Source organism: Hypanus sabinus, chromosome 9 (genome assembly GCF_030144855.1).
Source record: "Hypanus sabinus isolate sHypSab1 chromosome 9, sHypSab1.hap1, whole genome shotgun sequence".
NCBI classification, from domain to species: Eukaryota; Metazoa; Chordata; class Chondrichthyes; order Myliobatiformes; family Dasyatidae; genus Hypanus; species Hypanus sabinus.
The window spans coordinates 10,154,201-10,175,487 of NC_082714.1; the positions used below are offsets into that span (position 1 = coordinate 10,154,201).

Genomic DNA, 21,287 nt, shown 5'->3' on the forward strand with positions numbered 1-21,287 from the left:
CAGCTACTTACAATGCAGTCCTACATCTCTACCGGAGTCTCCACAAAAGTTCACACCTCCATTCATGCAAAGTTAAGACTAATGACCCTCTCATTACCTCTATGATTCTTTGACCCTCGTCTGATTAGTATACCTTTTAACAATTTAGAGTTTATAAACAGGAAAACTACCCACCATGGATTAGAACTGAAGTCGTCTCTCGGATGAGTGGTGAAACGCCTTCTAGACAACACAGCAATTTCAGTTGCGTTGATTTACTACTGCTTGACATTTTGAATTATATTTTGTTAACTTATTTATGGTAACATTTTGTTTTATGTGCTCTGTATGATACATGTTTTGTGGGGTAACTGTGGTCCAGAGGAACGTTGTTTCATTTGATTGTATATGTGTACAAGGCAGATGACAATAAACTTGAAATCAGAACACCCACTGAAATCCACAAATCAAAGGGAGAACATGTAAAGTGCACAGGCAACAGCAGAGGTGAAATTTGAACACAAGATGCACTAACTGCAGCACCACCATGCCAGGGTTGGAGCTGAATTAATGCTATAATAAATAAATATACAGGTCTTGACAAGAAAAGTAATGTGTTATAATGGCTATACAGTCGGCCCTCCTTATCTGCGAGGGATTGGTTCCGGGACCCCTCGCGGATACCCTTAGTCCCTTATTCAACCTGTCTCAATCCGGTGGACCTTAGGACCCAGCGGAACCCCAGACCTTATTTAACCTGTCTCAAGTGGTGGACATTAGGACCCCGGTGGTGGAGCTCTGAATCCGCAGTGTTTCTGTTCACAAAAATAATCACGATTGAAAATAAAGTGAAAATAATAAAGCAATCGCAAAGAGGTGAAATGCCATCAGTCACTGGAAAAACGTTAGGCTACAGTCGGTTAACGATCAGAACAACTTTAAAGGATAAAATGAGAAAGGACCTGCCCCGATGAAAGCTACAATTATTACTAAGCAACGCAATGGTTTAATTATTGGGTTTTGGATTTTTGATCCTCCACATCAAGCAGGCACGGAAGGAGAGTGCACTCGGAAGCAGTCTGTCACTGGACCGAACTCGGGAACTTCCCAAGCCTAGCGCTGAAACATATGTTCTTAAGTGTTTTATATGCATAGAAGGGTAAAATATATACTATAAACTAAGACAAACGTTTGACTAACTGACACTAAATAATATTATGTAAGTCGGCACAGTTACATCCAGTAAGAGAACTTCCGATTTTTTTTGCAATCCCGATCCACAATAACCTACGCACATCCTCTCATATACTTTAAATCATCTCTAGATTACTTATAAAGCTAATACAATGTAAATCCTATGTAAACTAGTTGTTATATTGCATTGTTTAGGGAATAATGACAAGAAAAAAAAAGTCTGTACTGTACATGCTCGAACAAGTACTGGAAGAGTACTTCCGGGTTTTCTCGATTCGCGGTTGGTTGAATTCACGCATGCGGAACTCACGGATAAGGAGGGCCGACTGTATTTGAAAACATGCACATAATAGACTTCCGCTGGAAGACTATTAAGAGGGCTTTTGTATAGGATGTTCTGGTGATATCTATATTTTGATGGAAATATGTATCAGTTCTGATAGCTGATATCTGTGAGGGGAAGATATGTTAATGTAAATGTATCTGGAAATTGAAAGTTTTCTTATGCTGAGCAAAAAAAGATAATTATTTTTTTTCTCTAAAAAGAGAGATGTGCATTCAATGTCCTGAGCTCAACTCAAAAGTAATTGAACCAAATTGCATCGTCAAGACAATCCAATGGGAAGAAAGACAATAAAACACTGATAATCCAGAACCTTTGGGATTTTGGCAGTGGTGGACGGACACCACTACAGGCAACTGCCATTTTACAGCCATATGGGCTATGTAAATTCACAAGTTACTATCCAAAATTTGAGATACATAATAAAATTAATTCCCACAGAATTTGTGAATAAAATGTATTTTCTTTCTATTATCTTTTTTGACACATACATAGAAGACACAGGGTCACAACACAGAAAGTGTGAGCAGAATGTTTTCTAAGAATGCACCCTGTACCACATAGCCCCATAACCCCTCACAAACACAGTGGTTTCTTGAAGTGTATAGTTGGTACTCAAAGGTTTTGAGCAACAGATAGGGCTTTCAGACGCAAGGAACATTGCTTCCATTCTTTTATAGTCCCATCCTGTTGTATTGAATGGATAGAGCAGTTCATGGAAGGAAGCATCTGGGAAGTGACAGCAATTGGGCTTCACTAATATCACTGCATTAATTTCTACCTTCTCAGAATCTGACTAATTTACACTACTGTTACTACAAATTTATATTTACATATAAAACAAATATTATTGTTCTTCCTGTGATGATATTGGGTTTACTGACCATGAATTTCCAAACTCAAATGAAGGTCATAAGCCCCATCAGATAAAAAAATAGCTATGGGTACCCTCACTAAAGAGAGGTTAGACTGTAACTACCTACTCTAGATCACTTCTTTGTTTATCCTCCATGACAAATTAAGCTGCCTATACCCACTATTTGAGCAGTGGGTCCTCCCCTCAGCTAAGAAAGTAATTTAAACATTTTTTTTAGTGATACCTGTTAAATTCCAGACAAAACTCTTCAAACGCATTTAAAACTCAGAGTATTTTCTATCTAAAAAAGAATTCCAAATTAAAACTACTTCTAAACCACAGAGAATTTCCAATAGATAGGTACAATTCCTGTAAGACATTAGACATATGTAACAGACACAAGACATACAGTGGCATGCAAAAGTTTGGGCACCCCTGGTCAAAATTTCTGTTACTGAAGTTAAGTGAGTAAAAGATGACCTGATTTCCCAAAGGAATAAAGTTAAAGACGACACATTTCTTTAATATTTTAAAATTATTTCTTTATTTCCATCTTTTACAGTTTCAAAATAACAAAAAAGAAAAAGGACCCAAAGCAAAAGTTTGGGCACCCTGCATGGTCAGTACTTAGTAACACCCTCTTTGGCAAGTATCACAACTTGTAAACACTTTCTGTAGCCAGCTAAGAGTCTTTTAATTCTTGTTTGGGGGATCTTTGCCCATTCTTCCTTGCAAAAGGCTTCTAGTTCTGTGAGATTCTTGGGCCATTTTGCATGCTCAGGTTTTTGATGATGTTTAGGTCGGAGGACTGTGAGGGCCATGGCAAGAGGCTTATGCCTTCTTGAGGTAGTCCTTTGTGGATTTGGGATCATTATCCTGTTGTAGAAGCCATCCTCTTTTCACCTTCAGCTTTTGTTTTTTTATAGATGGTGTGATGAATTTGCTGAATTCAGAATTTGAATTTGCTGGTATTTAATTGAATTCATTCTTCCCTCTACCAGTGAAATGTTCCCCGTGCCACTGGCTGCAACACAAGCCCAAAGCATGATCGATCCGTCCCCATGCTTAACAATTGGAGAGCTGTTCTTTTCATGAAATTCTGCACCCTTTTTTCTCCAAACATACCTTTGCTCATTGCGGCCAAAATGTTCTATTTTAACTTCATCAGTCTACAGGACTTGTTTCCAAAATGCATCAGGCTTGTTTAGATGTTCTTTTGCAAACTTCTGACGCTGAATTTTGTGGTGAGGACACAAGAAAGGTTTTCTTCTGATGACTCTTCCATGAAGGTCATATTTGTGCAAGTGTTGCTGCACAGTAGAACAGTGCACCACCACTCCAGAGTCTGCTAAATCTTCCTGAAGGTCTTTTGCAGTCAAATGGGGGTTTTGATTTCCCTTTCTAGCTATCCTACGAACAGTTCTCTCACTAAGTTTTCTTGGTCTTCCAGACCTCAACTTGACCTCCACCGTTCCTGTTAACTGCTATTTCTTAATTACATTACAAACTGAGGAAATGGCTAACTGAAAACACTTTGCTATCTTCTTATAGCCTTCTCCTGCTTTGTGGGCATCATTTATTTTAATTTTCAGAGTGCTCGGCAGCTGCTTAGAGGAGCCCATGGCTGTTGATTGTTGGGACAAGGTTTAAGGAGTCAGGGTATTTATAAAGCTTTTAAATTTGCATCACCTGGCTTTTCCTAACCAGGACTATGAACAAGCCATACCCCTAACAAACTAATTAAGGTCTGAGTCCTTCGTAAAAGTTATCTGAGAGCTCAAATTTCTTGGGGTACCCGAACTTTTACATGGTGCTCCTTCCCTTTTTTCTTTCTAAAATTGTACAAAACAAAAATAATACACTAATCTTGCTTAAAATGTTGGAAAGAATGTTTCATCTTTAACTTTATGACTTTTTGGAGATCAGTTCATCTTCTACTCACTTAACTATTCACAGTAACAGAAATTTTGATCGTGGTGCCCAAACTTTTGCATGCCACTTTACCAACAATGAACATAAGTAATCAAACATCACAGAAACTGAAGCCAGAGGAATGGATTCAAGTCACCCCATCTTTCTATCATTCTTCTTGATATTCTTTAACCATTACGAATAAGTCTGAGCTGCCAACAACATTTATACTATTTTTCTGCCAGTTGAGTGACTTCACACACATACAATTCCTCAGATACCCTTCTTGATTTACACAAATGGTCCAAAAGCTTCTTGGAAACAGAGTTCCCAGGAACCCACAATTAATGCTGTAATCTGGCTCTTCAAGCATAAGAACATCCCTACTATAAACAATCAGCTATTTGTTAAGTTATATTACCCATCTGGTCTGCAAGCTTCTTTGAACTAAATAAATTAGCCAGCATTGTCTGGTTTGGAACAAGCCCAATTAAATAACCCATTGTCTTACACTGCAACTCCTGAGAGTCAGTTCAGGTGCTGTGACCCAACATCCTATGTTTTATACACAATGCATCTGCTTGCAAAGCTGTCCTTTCAACTTCAAATTGATTATTGTGTGCCATTTATATTAACTACTGAAGATTGGTTCCTCTAACAAGCAAGTTCCTCTAAACAAAGAATACCAGTTGGAAGTTTATCTTATAGAACATAGAATAGTACCACACAGTACAGGCCCTTCGACCCACAATTTTGTGCCGACCCTTAAACCCTGCCTCCCATATACCCCCCCCCCACCTTAAATTCCTCCATATACCTGTCTAGTAGTCTCTTAAATTTCACTAGTGTATCTGCCTTCACCTCTAACTCAGGCAGGGCATTCCATGCAACAACCACTCTTGAGTAAAAAACCTTCCCCTAATATCCCCCTTGAACTTCCCACCCCTTACCTTAAAGCCATGTCCTCTTGTATTGAGCAGTGGTGCCCTGGGGAAGAAGCGCTGGCTATCCACTCTATCTATTCCTCTTAATATCTTGTATACCTCTATCATGTCTCCTCTCATCCTCCTTCTCTCCAAAGAGTAAAGCCCTAGCTCCCTTAATCTCTGATCATAATGCATACTCTCTAAACGGGGCAGCATTCTGGTAAATCTCCTCTGTACCCCTTCCAATGCTTCCACATCCTTCGTATAGTGAGGCGACCAGAACTGGAGACAGTACTCCAAGTGTGGGCTAACCAGCATTTTAATAGAGCTGCATCATTACCTCGCGACTCTTTAACTCTATCCCTCAACTTGTGAAAACTAACACCCCATAAGCCTTCTTAACTACCCTATCTACTTGTGAGGCAACTTTCAGGGATCTGTGGACATATACCCCCAGATCCCTCTGCTCCTCCACACTCCCAAGTATCCTGCCATTTACTTTGTACTCTGCCTTGGAGTTTGTCCTTCCAAAGTGTACCACCTCGCACTTCTCCGGGTTGAACTCCATCTGCCACTTCTCAGCCCACTTCTGCATCCTATCAATGTCTCTCTGCAATCTGACAATCCTCTACATCACCAACCTTGGTGTTGTCTGAAAACTTGACAACCCACCCTTCTGCCCCCACATCCAGGTCGTTAATAAAAATCACGAAAAGTAGAGGTCCCAGAACCAATCCTTGTGGGACACCACTAGTCACAATCCTCCAATCCTGAGTGTGCTCACTCCACCACGACCCTCTGCTTTCTGCAGGCAAGCGAATTCTGAATCCACCTAGCCAGCTTCCCTGGATCCCATGCCTTCTGACTTTCTGAATAAGCCTATCGTGTGGGACAACCTATTCAAATTCCAAAACAACCCTTTGATCTTTAGAAGTGTCAGCTCCTGTGTTTAAAAAACCAAGCTTGGCAAATAAAGAAAAGGCCCCTTACCTCAGGAAGAGACTATCTAGCACATTCCAAGATCACAACATCTGAATTTGAAACTAGTTCTTAATGCAGAAAATTATTAGCAGCAGTTACACTGGAATGCTTTATTTTTCCGTTTACTTAATGATTACGAATGTTGCTGAGAAATCCAGCATCTGTTCCCCCATTTCTAACTGTTCTTGTTAATATGATGTTAGACTTCACTAATGTTTTGTTTCAAAAGGTGTTCTGTTAGATGAGGAGTTCCAAGATATTCATCACAACCCTATCTGAACCTAGCATTGCATTAGAACATACACCCAAACTAGCGTAAATGCAATCACATAACCTTTGGTTTGAGTTGAGGAAGTTCTCTCAATTTTTTATGACATCTTCCAGCGTTCTGTTGGTGATTCAGACTAAATGAATAGGACAGTAACTAGTCATATTGAAATTGCACTACAATATTACACAAGGATCAGGAAGCCTGCACTGATCCTTGTGTAATATCCCAACTCAATCCTTAACTTTTTCAAACTGAATTTATTTTTCACCCACAGTCTTCACTATCCTCTTCCTCATTTTACATGCACAGAATATATGGATCCCAGATCGACCTCTACAGCTGCCGGAGGACCCACCACTGGATAATTCCTTAGCAGAACATCATACTCCACCAGATGATTGTACTACATGCTATTTTTAATGTCTTGAAACAGCAACAAAAAAAATAAGGGATGCACTTTGTAGATGTAGCCTCCGTGCCCCCAGTTGACCCCCGTTCGCCTAGGGTAAACTGCCATCGCCCTACCAGTAGTGCAATACTTCTGTGCAAATACGGTGTAATGCCCCCTCAGTACACGCTCACAAGACAAATACCAGACAATACCCAATTGCAACTTTATAGTGATTTCTTAGTGATGGGTTAGTAGAAACAGATAACCCAAAGGCGCCAAAGTAATAATCAGTTTGTGCACAAATTTTAACACGTTGGAGCTCACACCTCCGGTTCCCTTCCACAACGACCTTCCGAGCCTTCAGCCACCGTCCGAACCTCTGACGTCCAATATCCGTTGCTCTGGAACCGCTGCCCGCTCCACACACGTCCGTCCTCCTCGCTTTCCTCTCGAAAAAGACCACAAACTCCCGCTCAGCTTACACAGACAAGATAGCATAACAATTCTCCATTGGTTCGTTTTCCCCTTATCAATACCCATAACCCAAAAATATGAGACACAGGATCCCATTACAGCATTACAGAGAAGCCATTTCATTATAAAATACAGAGAAGCCTTTTTGTTAGCCTGAACAGCTAACACCACTGTTAGTGGCACTGAGAACCCTACATAGAATTTTAAGGGTAAATTCTTCATTACGCTAAAACAAACATGATAAAAGCCCACTTTGGAATTTCGTTCACAAATTTGTGCATCACAGTTGCAATTTATTTTCATCAAGGAAAACATTAATAATCCCCAATTTATAATACATTATACTCTTCATTAGCCTTTAAGTGTATTTAATGAACATGTACAGTAATGTTTAAATCTTCATATTTTATTCAATGCCCTCTGAAAGGGTATAGCCACAATATACCTACTTGGTTCTGTTCTGTACAAAATAGTGATTATTCTCAATTTCCATGAAATTGAAGGATCATTGAGAAGATCACTATATGAAGTATTCTTTGCACTATTTTTAAATACAATAGGCTTAAGTTCTGGCTCAGAATGGTCTTACAATTAGAGAATTAATCTTTCTAACCACAAAAAGACCCTAGAATCCATGGGTCGCTTTCCAATTTCAGAAAAACACAGTGCACCTCAAGCATGAGGAGCCCACTCACAAACAGTGAAAGGGATGTACATCATCCTTCTTCTCTGTCAAGCATGACTCATCATACCTGTGACAGATCCCACAAAAGACTCTTCAGCCAAGTCAAACTCCAGAAATGAATGGACCCCAAGGAACTCAGACCATTTTTAAAAGTATTCTTTCATTTTTTAAGAACACAAACATCATCCTCGAAGCCATTAGCCATCAATAATAAGTCTTCAATGTGGAAGATGATGAGCTGCCTTCTTGAGCCACCTTCACAAAGATGTATTCCTACAATACTTTTGAGTAGTTGCCATAGAGCCATAAAGCACAGATAAAGGGCATTCGGCCCATCTATTCTGTGCAGAACTATTATTTTGCCTTGTCCCATCAACCTGCATGCAGACCATAGCCCTCCCAACCATGAAACTATCCAAATCCATCTTAAATGTTGAAATTGAACCCACATCCACCACTTACTTCCACTGGCAGCTTGTTTCACACCTCCAACACTCTCTGAGTTTCACCTTTTACCCTCGACTTCTAGTTCTAGTCTCAACCAACTTCAGTGGAAAAAGCCTGCTTAAATATATCCTATCTATACCAAGTATTTTAATTACCCTTCATTCTTCTACACTCAGACTCAAATACGTTGAAGCAATGACAATATTTCCCAGTCAGAATAGTATGCAACTTGGAAAGTAATTCTTACATTTACGATAGTTCTATTTCATTGATATCCTTTCCCTTGTTGGTGGTAGATAGATGACTCAGGTTTGGGAAATGGGAAATCCTCTTGAGGATTCCAAGTGAATAACAGTTTGCAGATGGTACACAATACAGCCACAATGCACCCTTACTGGAAGGAATTGTTATTTTAAGTGGCAGACAAGATTTAATCAAGCATCATGCTTCATTCTGAATGGTGTTCATTTTCTTGAATGCAATAAGGGCTTTAGTCATCCTGGCAACACGAGAGCATTCCATCATGTTTCTCACTTGAGCCTTAGACATGTTGGAATGAAGCTTTCGAGACTTAGGAGGCAATACTGTAAACTATAGGAAAGTCAGCCTCTAGCCTGCCCTTGTAAACACAGTATTTGTAGGCAGGTCCACGAGTTTCTGATCAATGGTAATTCTCCAATTGTTGATAACTTGCGAGACAACAATGGTTATGCCACTGAAAACAAGGGCAAGTGGATTCTCTCTTTATTGGAGATGGCCATTGTCTAGCATTTACTTAGCACAAATCTAATTTGTAACTTGTCAGAACATGCTTCATGTTCTCCACTTCCTGCCGTATGCAGGTGTTCAGTCTGTTTAACCTTGAATTGTGAATGGAACTGAACATTGTTTGCTAATGAATGCACATACTCACGTGTCTTTATCATGGAAGATAGATCATTCATAAAGCAACTGAAGAAGGTTGGGCCAAGGATACTTTCCTCCTTATACTCATTGATTGTTGTTTTATCAAGGGCCTTCATATCACAACTGATCAAACAGTGCCCTATGAATCAAAAGCCACCACTCTCAGCTCATCACTGGATTTCAATTCTTGATCCAAGGCTGGAGAGGTTAGAAGAGGAATGGACCTTGTCAAATCTAAGTTGAGCATTGGTGAAAATGCGCTGCTTCACAGCTCTGAGGAATGACAATTTCCATCACTTGGCTGATATCCAAGGGCAAAATGGTTGGGTAGAGATCAGAATCAGACTTAATATCACCAACATATGTTGTGAAATTTGTTAACTTTGAAGAGCAGTACAATGCAAAACATAATAATATAGAAAAAATGAATTACAGTAAATATTTATTTACGATAAGTAATATCTCGAGAACCTAACCTGGTCCCAGCATATTAATGCAACTATAAAGGCAGGAAGACAGTGGCTATATTTCATTAAGAGTTTGAGGAGATTTGGTACATCAGCTAAAACACTCACAAATTTCTACAGGAAGGGCGTATGGAAGCCTAAAGGCACACACTCAGTGATTCAGGAACAGCTTTTTCCCCTCTGCCACCCGATTTCTGAATGGACATTGAACACTACCTCACTACATTTTTTAGTTACAGTTTTTGCAGATGGTAACAATGAGAAGAAGGAATTTCCTTGGTGGTGAGGGTACTTAATGACGGATGTTGCCTTTCTCAGGCACTGCTACTTAGATGTCTTGGACACTATGGAGGTTAGTGACCATGATGGAGCAGACCAATCTTACAACTTTCTGCAGCTTACGTCGATTCACTACCGCCCTCCCCCGCCCCCATACCAGACAGTGATGCAGCCAGTTAGAATGCTCCCCACAATATATCTGTAGAAATTAGGAAGTGTATTTCCTCTGTTATGAATGTATCACAGCTCTGAGGGGCCGAAGGGTGCGGGGTAGCCCCCTCCTTTGTGAGAATCGCAAGATCACTATTGAGTCCGTTCAGGAGACCCAGGAAATGAGAGAAAGACATGCAGAATTCACAAAGATTGGAATGTGACCTGGCCTCCGAGAAGGCGGACCCATTGATACCGGCTATTGTCTCTTGGAGACGGACTTGTGTATTACATCCTATACATGCATCGAAGCCCCAAGCAATGAACTGAGGGGGAGGTTGGTGGAGAGATTGCATCATCTCAACCTGATTGACATCTGAGACCCTGTGAGTCAGGATAAAAGAGGGTCTGTGGGAACAGCCCCTCAGACGCACCAGAAGAAATGCTAGCGATCCCGTAATAGTGGAAGCCGGTGGGGAGGCCACGTGTGTTCGGTTCCATTTGCCCCGGAACCGGTGTCCTTTACCACGGAAGAACGGCTTTTAGCTAACAACAGGGAAACCAACTCCCAATCGAAGGATTGACATCATAAAAGGACTGGGCAAGTTTAACCCGTCTTTCTCTCAAAACCAAAAAGCTGCAGCTTGAATGAACTAACAGTGACTTTTATATTTCCATCGGACAATACATTATCCCCTAGACAATGATAGAGCTATTTCTTATTGATTATTATTATACCCGCGCTTTTAGATTTTGTATTGACGACGTATATTATCTGTATGTTTGCATTGATATTATTTTGTGTATTTTTATCAATAAATACTGTTAAAATAGTACCATCAGACTTCAACAGACCTCTCTATCTTTGCTGGTAAGTGACCCAGTTACGGGGTACGTAACACCTCAAACTCCTAATGAAATATAGCTGCTGTCTTGCCTTCTTTATAGCTGTATCGATATGTTGGGACCAGGTAAGGTCCTCAGAGATATTAAAAACCCAAGAACTTGAAATTGCTCATTCTCCACTTCTGATCCCTCTACGAGGACCGATATGTGTTCCCACATCTTACCCTTTCTGAAGTCCACATCAATTCTTTGGGCTTACTGATGTTGAGTGCAAGGTTATTGCTATGACTCCATTCGACTAGCTGATATATCTCACTCCTATATGCCTTCTCATCACCATCTGAGATCCTGCCAACAAACATCAGCAAATTTATAGATGGTATTCAAGCTGGCCCTAGCCACACAGTCATGGAGATAGAGACAGTAGAGCAGTAAGCTGAGCACATATCCCTGAGGTGCACCAATGTTGATTGTCACTGATGTGGAGATGTTATTTCCAATCCACACAGATTGTGGTCTTCCAGTTAGGAAGGTGAGGATGCAATTACAGAGGGAGGTACAGACACCCAGATTCTGTAGCATTTTGATCAGGACTGTAGAATGGTGGTGTTGAACGCTGAGCTATAATCAATGAACAGCATCCTGACCCAGGTATCTGTATTGTCCAGGTGATCCAAGGCCACATGGATAGCCAATGAGATCACATCTGCCACAGACCTATAGTGGCGATAAGCAAATTGCAGTGGATCCAGGTCCTTGCTGAGACAAGGGTTTTGAATTTAGCCATATTGAATTTATTATGCTTGACATGAAAAAGCTCCTATTTTGCTTAAAGTTCAAAAGTTCAATGTAACTTTATTACCAAAGTACATACATGTCACCATATACAACTGAGATTCATTTTCTTGTTGACATTCACAGTAGAACAAAGAATAACAATAGAATCAATGAAAAACTAGAGAAGCAAAGATGGACAAATAGCCAATGTGCTAAAGACAAAATGCAAATACAAAAAAAATTTAATAATATTGAGAACTTGCATTGCAGACTCCTTGAAAGTGAGTCCATAGGTTGTGGAGTCAGTTCAGAAGTGAGGTGAATGAAGTTACCTAGTGAAGTTATTATCAAAAATATACCACTGTTATAAATGTACTGGAATAGTTGGCTCAAGGTGTAATTAGCAAGGAGTCAATCCTTCATTACAACAGGTAGGATACAGTTCAATTCTGCAGTTATCCAGTAGACTCAGCCATTTCTTGATGTCAGAGTGAATCAAATTGGCTAAACCACTGGATTACGTGATGATGGGGCTACTCAGCAAGAGACAGGATGGATCATCCCCACAATACTTCTGGATGAATACTGGTCAAAATTACTTTCTAACACTCACATACTGGATGCTGTCATCCTTAAGGATAGGGAGGCTCCATTGGCTGTTCAACTAATCATCACTATTCACAGCAGGGTGAGAGCTTGGACCTGATCCAATAATTACTTGGCTCTCTCCACTGCATACTGATTAGACCCAAAGTGGTTTTGCATTGCAAACTCACCCAGGCTGGAATCTTATTTTTAAGGTACGTCCGTGACTGCTCCCCAAGTATCCTTCTGTTGAACCATGGTTGAACCCCTAGACTGAACTTACTTGTGGACCATGGGATCATGAAACATAGCTTGTGGTGGAATATATTTCTCCTCTATGGAATGCCCATAGCACTTCAAAGACATCGAGTTTTGAAGCAAACATCCCCACTTTCAAGATGTCCTTGGTATGAAAAGTTCACCACTAGGATTGTGCAGATGTCTCACTGACCAATGTTGTCATGGATATATTCAAAACAAGCAGTTTCTTTGTGTTTCTTTCCCATTAGTCACATCCAGCTTTGTTCTTCAAGACCCAACCAGCTTGGTAATGGTGATGCAACCATGCCACTCTTGGCAAAGGACATCAAGGTCTCCTGTTCAAAATGCATTTTCTGTGTCCTTGCTGGTTGAAATAACCTTTCCAATCATTGTTCAGCAGAGAATTGTGCTGAAAACCACTTTCCATTCAGCAATGATTAATTTGGTGGTGGGTTTAATTGGCCTTTTCTGATTTGCTGCCATTATACTGGAATCCAGTTTGAGGGTTCTATTAGCAGCTCCTTTCAGCAGATACAGGCTGTACTCAGTTGATGATTTAGTTCAGTTTTTTTTCATACATGTCCATAGGTGACTTCTGCCAAGATGGCAGTGCACTCAGTTACAGTGGCCTCTCTGGGTCCAAACAAAGGAGAAGTAGTTCAACCTTCATGTTTCATTTAATACGATCACAAGACACTGCTGGATATTAAGAATATCAAGTACTCCCAGCTTACCCCCCCAGCGACTTGCTTGACAGTGACGAAGCTGGACTTGTTGCGTATAGTGATGTGTATTGCATCACTTGCTACAGCCATCCAGGAATGAAGGCGTCAGAGGCAGTGTGAGGAGGTGGTGCACGGTCCAAGAAATGGCACAAATGAGTGTCTTGGACATTTTTTTTATTGTGATCACAAGACCCTGTTGGACACTGCAAATACATAATACAAATACATCTACAAATACATAATTGTGTTTGTATTAGAATCCACATTGCAGCTAATTGTTTGAATTGACCATATTTTTGTTAACATTCTTTGTATTCAAGTACTTTATTCAAAAATGAAAGGATGGTACAAAATCATTTCAGTGGAATAAAATCTTCTAGAATTTCTTCATATTTAGTTTAGTTGGACACTGGTAATGGAAAATAGTGCAAGTCCGGTTCATCCGCAAGACTAATAGTGGGGAACTATGTTGCCTCGGTTGTTGCACAGACTAGGCCTTCATGCTACAGGGTTGCCAGCAGAGGAGATGCCAGAGGCAGTGGAAGAGAGAGCAGTGGCCTCTGTGGGCCTTTCATCGAACCAGCCTTGGGAAAGAAAAGCTGCATTGCATTTGTCTGCAGCTGCACTAGCGTGATGAGTTGTTCTTGCAGAAACATGGCTCCAGGACAACATCCCATGCACCATCAAACTACAGGCTCTGACTCTCAAAGACTTTCTGTGTGACTGTTTTTTCTGCTGTACATACACAGTACATATGTTCTATGTACTGTGTATGTGACTGCTGGTACTGTGTTTTGCACCTTGGCTCCAGAGGAACACTTTCATTTGGCTATATTCATGTGTGTGGTTGAAAGACAATTAAACTTGAACTTGAAGTATACGAAAGGCACTCCATATAGTAACACTAGCTCACAGAACGGTAATGAATAGCACCATATGCACACAAAACTGATAAAAAAAAACAATTACTTTTGATGTTAAGAGAAAACTAATTCTGTTTGTAGGATCAAACATACGTACATTAGTCTGGCTTTTGAATGTTATGGGAGCTCACTTATATGTATAGGTATCCATAGGTTGAGGGTTCTTAACCAGGGAACAGCTTATCAACTGATCACTATTTTGGTTGGACAACACACACAAAATGCTAGAAAAACTCTGGTCAAGCAGCATCTAAAGGGAAAGAGGTGAAGAGCCAGAAGGAGCTGATAAGCAGGTCCTGGTGGGGGGGAGCAAAATATGGGTACAGAAGTCACTTTTATTGTCATTTCAACCATAACTGCTGGTACAATAAAAACGAGACAATGTTTTTTCAGGACCATGATGTTACATGAAACAGTACAAAAAACTAGATTGAACTATGTAAAAAACACAGAAAAAAGACTACACTAGACTACAGACCTACCCAGGATTGCATAAAGTGCACAAAACAGTGCAGGCATTACAATAAATAATAAACAAAACAATAAGGCAGTAAGGTGTCAGTCTAGGCTCTGGGTATTGAGGAGTCTGATAGCTTGGGGGAAGAAGGGGTGAGAAGGCCACATAAATGAGGGAAAATGGGGGGGGGAGGGGAGAGAGAGAAGTCACTAGTTTAGAGAAATTGATGTCCATGCCATTAGGCTGCAGATTACCAAGAGAGAATACGAAATATTGCACATCCAACCCATCTCTGGCCTCATTATGGCAATAGAGGAAGCCATAGACAGACATGTCAGTGTGGGAATAGGAAGTGGAGTAGAATTGGGAGATCCTGGCTATTGTGCTTTCCTATATTCCATGGCCTACTTTCCTCTTCTTTCAGATTCCTTCTTCAGCCCTTTACCTCTTCCACCTATCTCCTCCCAGTTTCTCACATTATTCTCTATCCCACCCACCAATCCTCTCCCTATTTCTCACTTACTTCCTGCCAGCTTGTGTTCCTCCCCCAGTCCTGATGAAGGATACTGTCCATTTCATTCCATACAGGCTGCATGATTTCCTCCAGCATTCTGTGTGTTGCTCAAGATTTCAAGTATGTGCAGAATCTCTGTGTCTACACTATCTTTGTTGGATCCATCCTGTCCGTGAGAGAGATGCTACCATGGATCGGTAAAGGCCGTTCCTAGCAAAAAGTCTCTAAAGCACAACTTTGTAACTATGGCAAGCTGTTGCTCAATTGGCTTGTGGAACTAATCATACTATTTTTTTAAGTACCAGTTACAAGAAAATCATAAGGACATTTTTTACAAACATTTTCAGATATTCTAATGAATCAGCTACAGCATGAAATCACTGGTACTGTAAAGCATTGAGCTAATCACTACGCTACCGTGCCGCCCCCAAGTTAAAAGCCAGTTTATTATCAAAGTACATATATGTCACCATATAGAACAATAGGCCTTTCTGCCCACAATCTTGTGCCAAGCCAATTACATTATTCATATGGCTAACTAATCTCTTCTGCCTATACAATGTCCAAGTCCTTCCATTTTCCTCTCATTCATGTACCTATCTAAACATTTCTTAAAAGTCCCTAATGTACAGTGCCCATAAAAAGTATTCACCCACCTTGTAAGTTTTCATGTTTTATTGTTTTACGACTTCGAATCACAATAGATTTAATATAGCTTTTGTCCACAAAGTGATCTAAATTATAAATAAAAAACATGAAATAATTGATAGCACAAGTAATCACCCCTTCAAGTCAGTATTTAGTAGATGCACCTTTGGCAGCAATTACAGCTTTGAGTCTGCGTGGATAGGTCTATTCCAGCTTTGCACATCTGGACACTGCAATTTTCCCCCATTATTCTTTACAAAACTGTTCAAGCTCTGTCAGATTGCATGAGCTCATGAGTGAACAGCCCTTTTCAGGTCCAAATTCTCAATTGAATTGAGGTCTGGACTCCAGGACATTAACTTTGTTGTTTTTAAGTAATTCCTGTGCAGCTTTGGCTTTATGCTTGGGCTCATTGTCTTGCTGGAAAACAAATCTTCTCCCAAGCATCAGGTTTTCCTCCAGGATTTCCCTGCATTTTGATGCATTCATTTTACCTTCTACCTTCAGAACCCTTCCAGAGCCTGCTGCAGTGAGGCATTCCTACTGCATGATGGCCAAAAAGCTCAATTTTGGTTTTGTCAAACCATAGAACTTTCTTCCAGTTGACTTCAGAGACTCCCACCATGTCTTCAGGCAAACTCGACTGAGATTTCATGTGAGATCTTTCCTCTCTCCCATAAAGCTGCAACTGGTAAAGCACCTGGGCAACAGTTGTTGTATACACAGTCTCTCCCATCTCAGTCACTGAAGCTTGTAATTCCTCCAGAGTTGTCATAGGTCTCTTGGTGGCCTCCCTCACTAGTCCCCTTCTTGCACGGTCAGTTTGAGGACTGCTTGCTCTAGGCAGATTTACAGCTGTGCCATATCCTTTCCATTTCTTGATGAAGGACTTAAAGTGTACTCCGAGGGATACTTCAGTGACTTAGAAATTTTCTTATATTCATCTCCTCACTTGTATTTTTCAATAACCTTTCAATGGAGTTGCTTTAAGTGTTCTTTTGACTTTGTGGTGTAGTGTTTGCCAGGATACTGACTCTCCAGCAGTCAGACCTTCCAGATATAGGTGTATTTTTACTACAATCAATTGAAACACCTTAACCCCACACAGTGATCTCCATTTAACTAGTTAAGTGATTCTAAAACCAGTTGGCTGCACCAGTGATACTTGCTGTGTCATATTAAGTTAAAATCTGTCCCAAGCCTCATAGGTTCATCAAGCCGGTGCTTATGCTGGTTCCCGTGGTGTGAAGTGACTGAGAGTACAAGACGTCAGTCTATCACAAGGTTTGCCCCAGCATTTTGCCAGTGCCCATTTTCAGCTGGGTGGACTGGAGCAACGTGTGGTTAAGAGCTCTGTTCAAGGACACAACACGCTACCTCAGCTGGGGCTCGAACTCACGACCTTCAGATCGCTAGTCCAACGCCTTAACCTCTTGGCCACGCGCCACACTGTGTCATATTAAAGGTGAATTGTAACACGAGTGAATCTGCAGATGCTGGAAATAAATAAAAAGACAAAATGCTGGCCGAACTCAGCAGGCCAGACAGCATCTATGGGAGGAGGTAGTGACGACGTTTCGGGCTGAAACCCTTCATCAGGAGTGAAGTAACATGGGATGGTCAAGGGGGGATAAGAAGTGGGGTAAGGGATGAAGTAGAGAGCCGGGAAGTGATAGACTGAAGGGAAATGGGCTAGGGGAAAGGTGGAGAATTATGGGAAATAAAAGAGAAAGAAAGGTAGGGCTGTGGGGAGGTTATAGTGAGGGGAGAAAGAGAGAGAAAGAGAACCAGACTAAAATTATACATAGGGATGGGATAAGGGGGGGCAGGGGAATCAACGGAGGTCTGCGAGTTGAATGTTCATGCCGGCAGGTAGGAGGCTACCTAGGTGGGAGATAAGGTATTGCTCTATCAACCTGCATGTGGCCTCGTCTTGATGGTAGAGGAGGCCATGGACAGACATGTCGGAGTGGGAGAGTTCTGTGGAATTGAAGTGTGTGGCTACAGGGAAATCCCGCCACTGCTGGAGGACTGAGCGCCAGTGTTCAGCAAAACAGTCTCCCAGTCTGCGGCAGGTCTCCCCAATGTATAAATGGCCACATTGGGGGCACCAAATACAGTATATCACCCCAGTTGACTTGTAGGTGAAGTGGTGTCTCACCTGACAGGACTGTCTGGGGCCTGGGATGGTGGTGAGGGAAGAAGTGTGGGTGCAGGGATAAGTGCCTGGAGGGAGGTCAGTGGGGAGGGATGGGGAGAATGAATGGACAAGGGAGTCACGTAGGGAGCGATCCCTGCGGAAAGCTGAGAGTGGGGGGGGGGGGGAGGGGAAATGTGTCTGGTGGTGGGATCCCGTAGGAGGTGGCGGATGTTACAGAGGATTATACGTTGGATCTGTAGGCTGTTAGGGTGATAGGTGAGGACCAGGGGAACTCTATCCTTGGTGGGCTGGCGGGGGGATGGGTGAGGGCAGAGGTGCGTGAAATACGGGAGATGCGATGGAGGGCAGGGTTGATAGTGAACCAAGGGAAGCCCCTTTCTTTAAAAAAAGGAAGACATCTCCTTTGTCCTAGAATGAAAGGCCTCATCCTGAGAGCAGATGCGGCGGAGGCGGAGGAATTGAGAGAAAGGGATAGCATTTTTGCAGGAGACAGGGTGGGAGGAGGAATAGTCTAGGTAGCTGTGAGAGTCTGTAGGTTTGTAGTAGATATCGGTGGATAGGCTGTCTCCAGAGATAGAAACAGAAAGCTCTAGAAAGGGGAGGGAGGTGTCAGAAACAGACCATGCAATTGTTTTGTGTTTTATATTTTAATTAATTTAGATCACTTTGTAGAGATCTGCTTTCACTTTGACAGCAAAGAGTCTTTTTCTGTTGACCAATGTCAAAAAAACCAAATTAAATCCACTGTGATTCAATGTTGTAAAACAATAAAACATGGGGGGGGGGGGTTGAGGTGGGAATTTTTTTCTATAGGCATTGTACCTGCCTCGACCACCATCCCAGACCACACATTCCAGGCACCCACCACTCAGTGTAAAATAACTTGCCCCTCACATCTCATTTGAAATTACCCCTCTGACCTTAAATGCATGTCCTGTGGTATTAGACATTTCAACGCTGGGGAAAAAAAAGATACTGTCTGCCTACTCTATTTATACTTCTCATAACCTTATAAACTTTTATTATGTTACACTGAGATTCATTTTCTTGCTGGCATTCACAAAAAATGGTTCTAATGGAAGAGAGTGAGCTCATTCTGATTAAATTGCATCACCTGCCACTCCTACAGGGGTTTCCAACCTGGGGTTCACAGACATCCTCGGTAAGTGGTAATGGTCCACAGCATAAAAAAGGTTGGGAACCTCTGCTTCAGAATCATGGTTTAAGCAGTGGCTCAATCCAATACACTACCTCCAGACCAGAAACAACGCCAACTGGCACAGGAAATATTTTACTATTAAAAGATAGATTAGGAAGGATACACCACATGGATACCCCTGACAAACGCCTCTTGATCATAAAGTTTTTTTTTAATCTAGTAATTCAGGTGGCCATGCAATATAACAGTAACAGATATCATTATACGATTTAAAAAATTAACTCCCCCACTTGATCTATTATTTTATCAATCATGTGCATTACTTCATTTGAAGGTACTACAACTAATATAATTTTGTTCACAATGTTAGACTGAGAATTTCAGTGCCAGTACATTACATCACAGGTTAAGTACAGAGCACCACTAGGTATAAGCACCAAGTCTTAAATCTCAAATTGTTAATACCAAAAGCACATGTTTTAAATATCATCTGATGCTCTGGGACACACTTTCAATCATTTATTATGCTATGGACACAAGGGTAGGGGAATCTAAGATTTAATTTCAGAATGAACAAGGCAATTGAAAACTAGCATACAGGTGACAGCAAATTTACATTGCTACACAATAAAGGGCAAAAAGTAGAGTATTTTCTAATAATAATGCATCAAGTGCCAGAACTGAGAATGCCTAGCTAAGAACAGAGTCCATGCAGCAATACAACTGCAATTGCAAAAGATCTTGCAATTTAGCCACACATTTGTGGGCTTTGATTTGATTTGATGTGAATGCACTTGAGGCACAGTTGTCAAGATGCTTGCTGAACCTCAGAAGTCAACTTGTGGGTTCCCATCAACATTGCCACTGGACCACCATTAAATCAAAGAATTGTCACCTTAAGTAAAGAAAAATCACAATAACCCTCAGTGCAATATAAAACAGGATGCAAGCAACCAGGAGTCATTCCTACCCTATACATAATTTTTAAGAATTGCATTTCTCTAGAAGGGGTGAGCAGTTTCCGTTGTTTTTACCTTTTCGAGCTTATCAAAATGCTCCTTCAGGAATTTCATTGGGCGCTCAGGTTTTGCGATGCAGAGGCTGACAATACATTCCTTCAGGATCTGCTGGATGTTGTGCTTCTGGACATAAACTTCGCATCCCTTCAGGCTCTCGTCTTCCTCCACATTCGACGACGCCATCTTCTATGCGGTTTATATTATCACAGAAGAGAATTAAATGCAAATGAATGACTCGTCTCTGCACGAACCCTTGCCTCCTCCTCCTCCTCCTCCTCCTCCGCTCGCTGGCGCTCCCCCCCCCCCCTCCCCACCACCAGCTCTCTTCCCTCGCTCGCGCCCGTGCGCGCGCACGCGGGGCCACGCTGATCAGATCCATGACAGGGGAACGGGCGAGATGTGGTCAGTCGGGTGGCCCTGCTCGGGGGGGGGGGGTGGTTATGGCAGCGATGGGCATCGCCATCGGCCTTGGCAAGACAAACCGAGTCGGACGCTACCTGACATTCCGGCTCCCTCCCTCGGCGCAGCGCCCCGGCCCCGGCCCCGGGCCCGCGCCTGCGCACTCTGCCGAGGCCGCCCGTCAATCAAAGCCGCCGTCGGCGCGCGCGCCCGGCTCTGCTGGCGGAGGCTCCGCAGAGATGCTGGGAATGCGGCGCAGCGCTGCAAACGCTCAGAAGAGATTTACTGTAACGGAAATCAGGCGTGTTTCCGGATGCTGGAGATCTAAAATAGAACGAATGCGTTTTTTTTCCCCTCTCTGTTGTAAAACAAACCTCGGTCGGTCCGGAAGCGCAGCGGGCACTGAGAGAGACGGGGAGAAAATGAGAGCGGAAATAAATGATCCACTTTATGTCAATGACCTTATGTACCACTCAACCTACTTCAGAGCCAATTAAATACTTAAAACATCTCCCACTGTTGCATTACAAGAACCTGCCAGTCAAATTATTGA

The 21,287-nt window shown here is 41.8% G+C and overlaps 1 protein-coding gene across 3 annotated transcripts in view; it reads right to left on the minus strand.

The window, feature by feature from the left end:
- The window catches only part of prkar1b (protein kinase, cAMP-dependent, regulatory, type I, beta), a 159,496-nt gene extending 138,563 nt beyond the window's left edge, over positions 1–20,933 (minus strand). Inside the window, exons 1-2 of one of the 3 annotated variants that reach the window (XM_059979029.1) lie at positions 20,833–20,933; positions 20,351–20,521 (exon numbers count right to left, since the gene is read on the minus strand). In XM_059979029.1, coding sequence (XP_059835012.1) covers positions 20,351–20,518 — 168 coding nt within the window. In that variant the 5' untranslated portion in view covers positions 20,519–20,521; positions 20,833–20,933. Of the gene's footprint in view, positions 1–20,350; positions 20,615–20,832 lie in introns of those variants that run through there. The other 2 variants (XM_059979032.1, XM_059979031.1) reach the window with 2 other exon arrangements.
- Between the last annotated feature and the right edge of the window lie 354 nt (positions 20,934–21,287).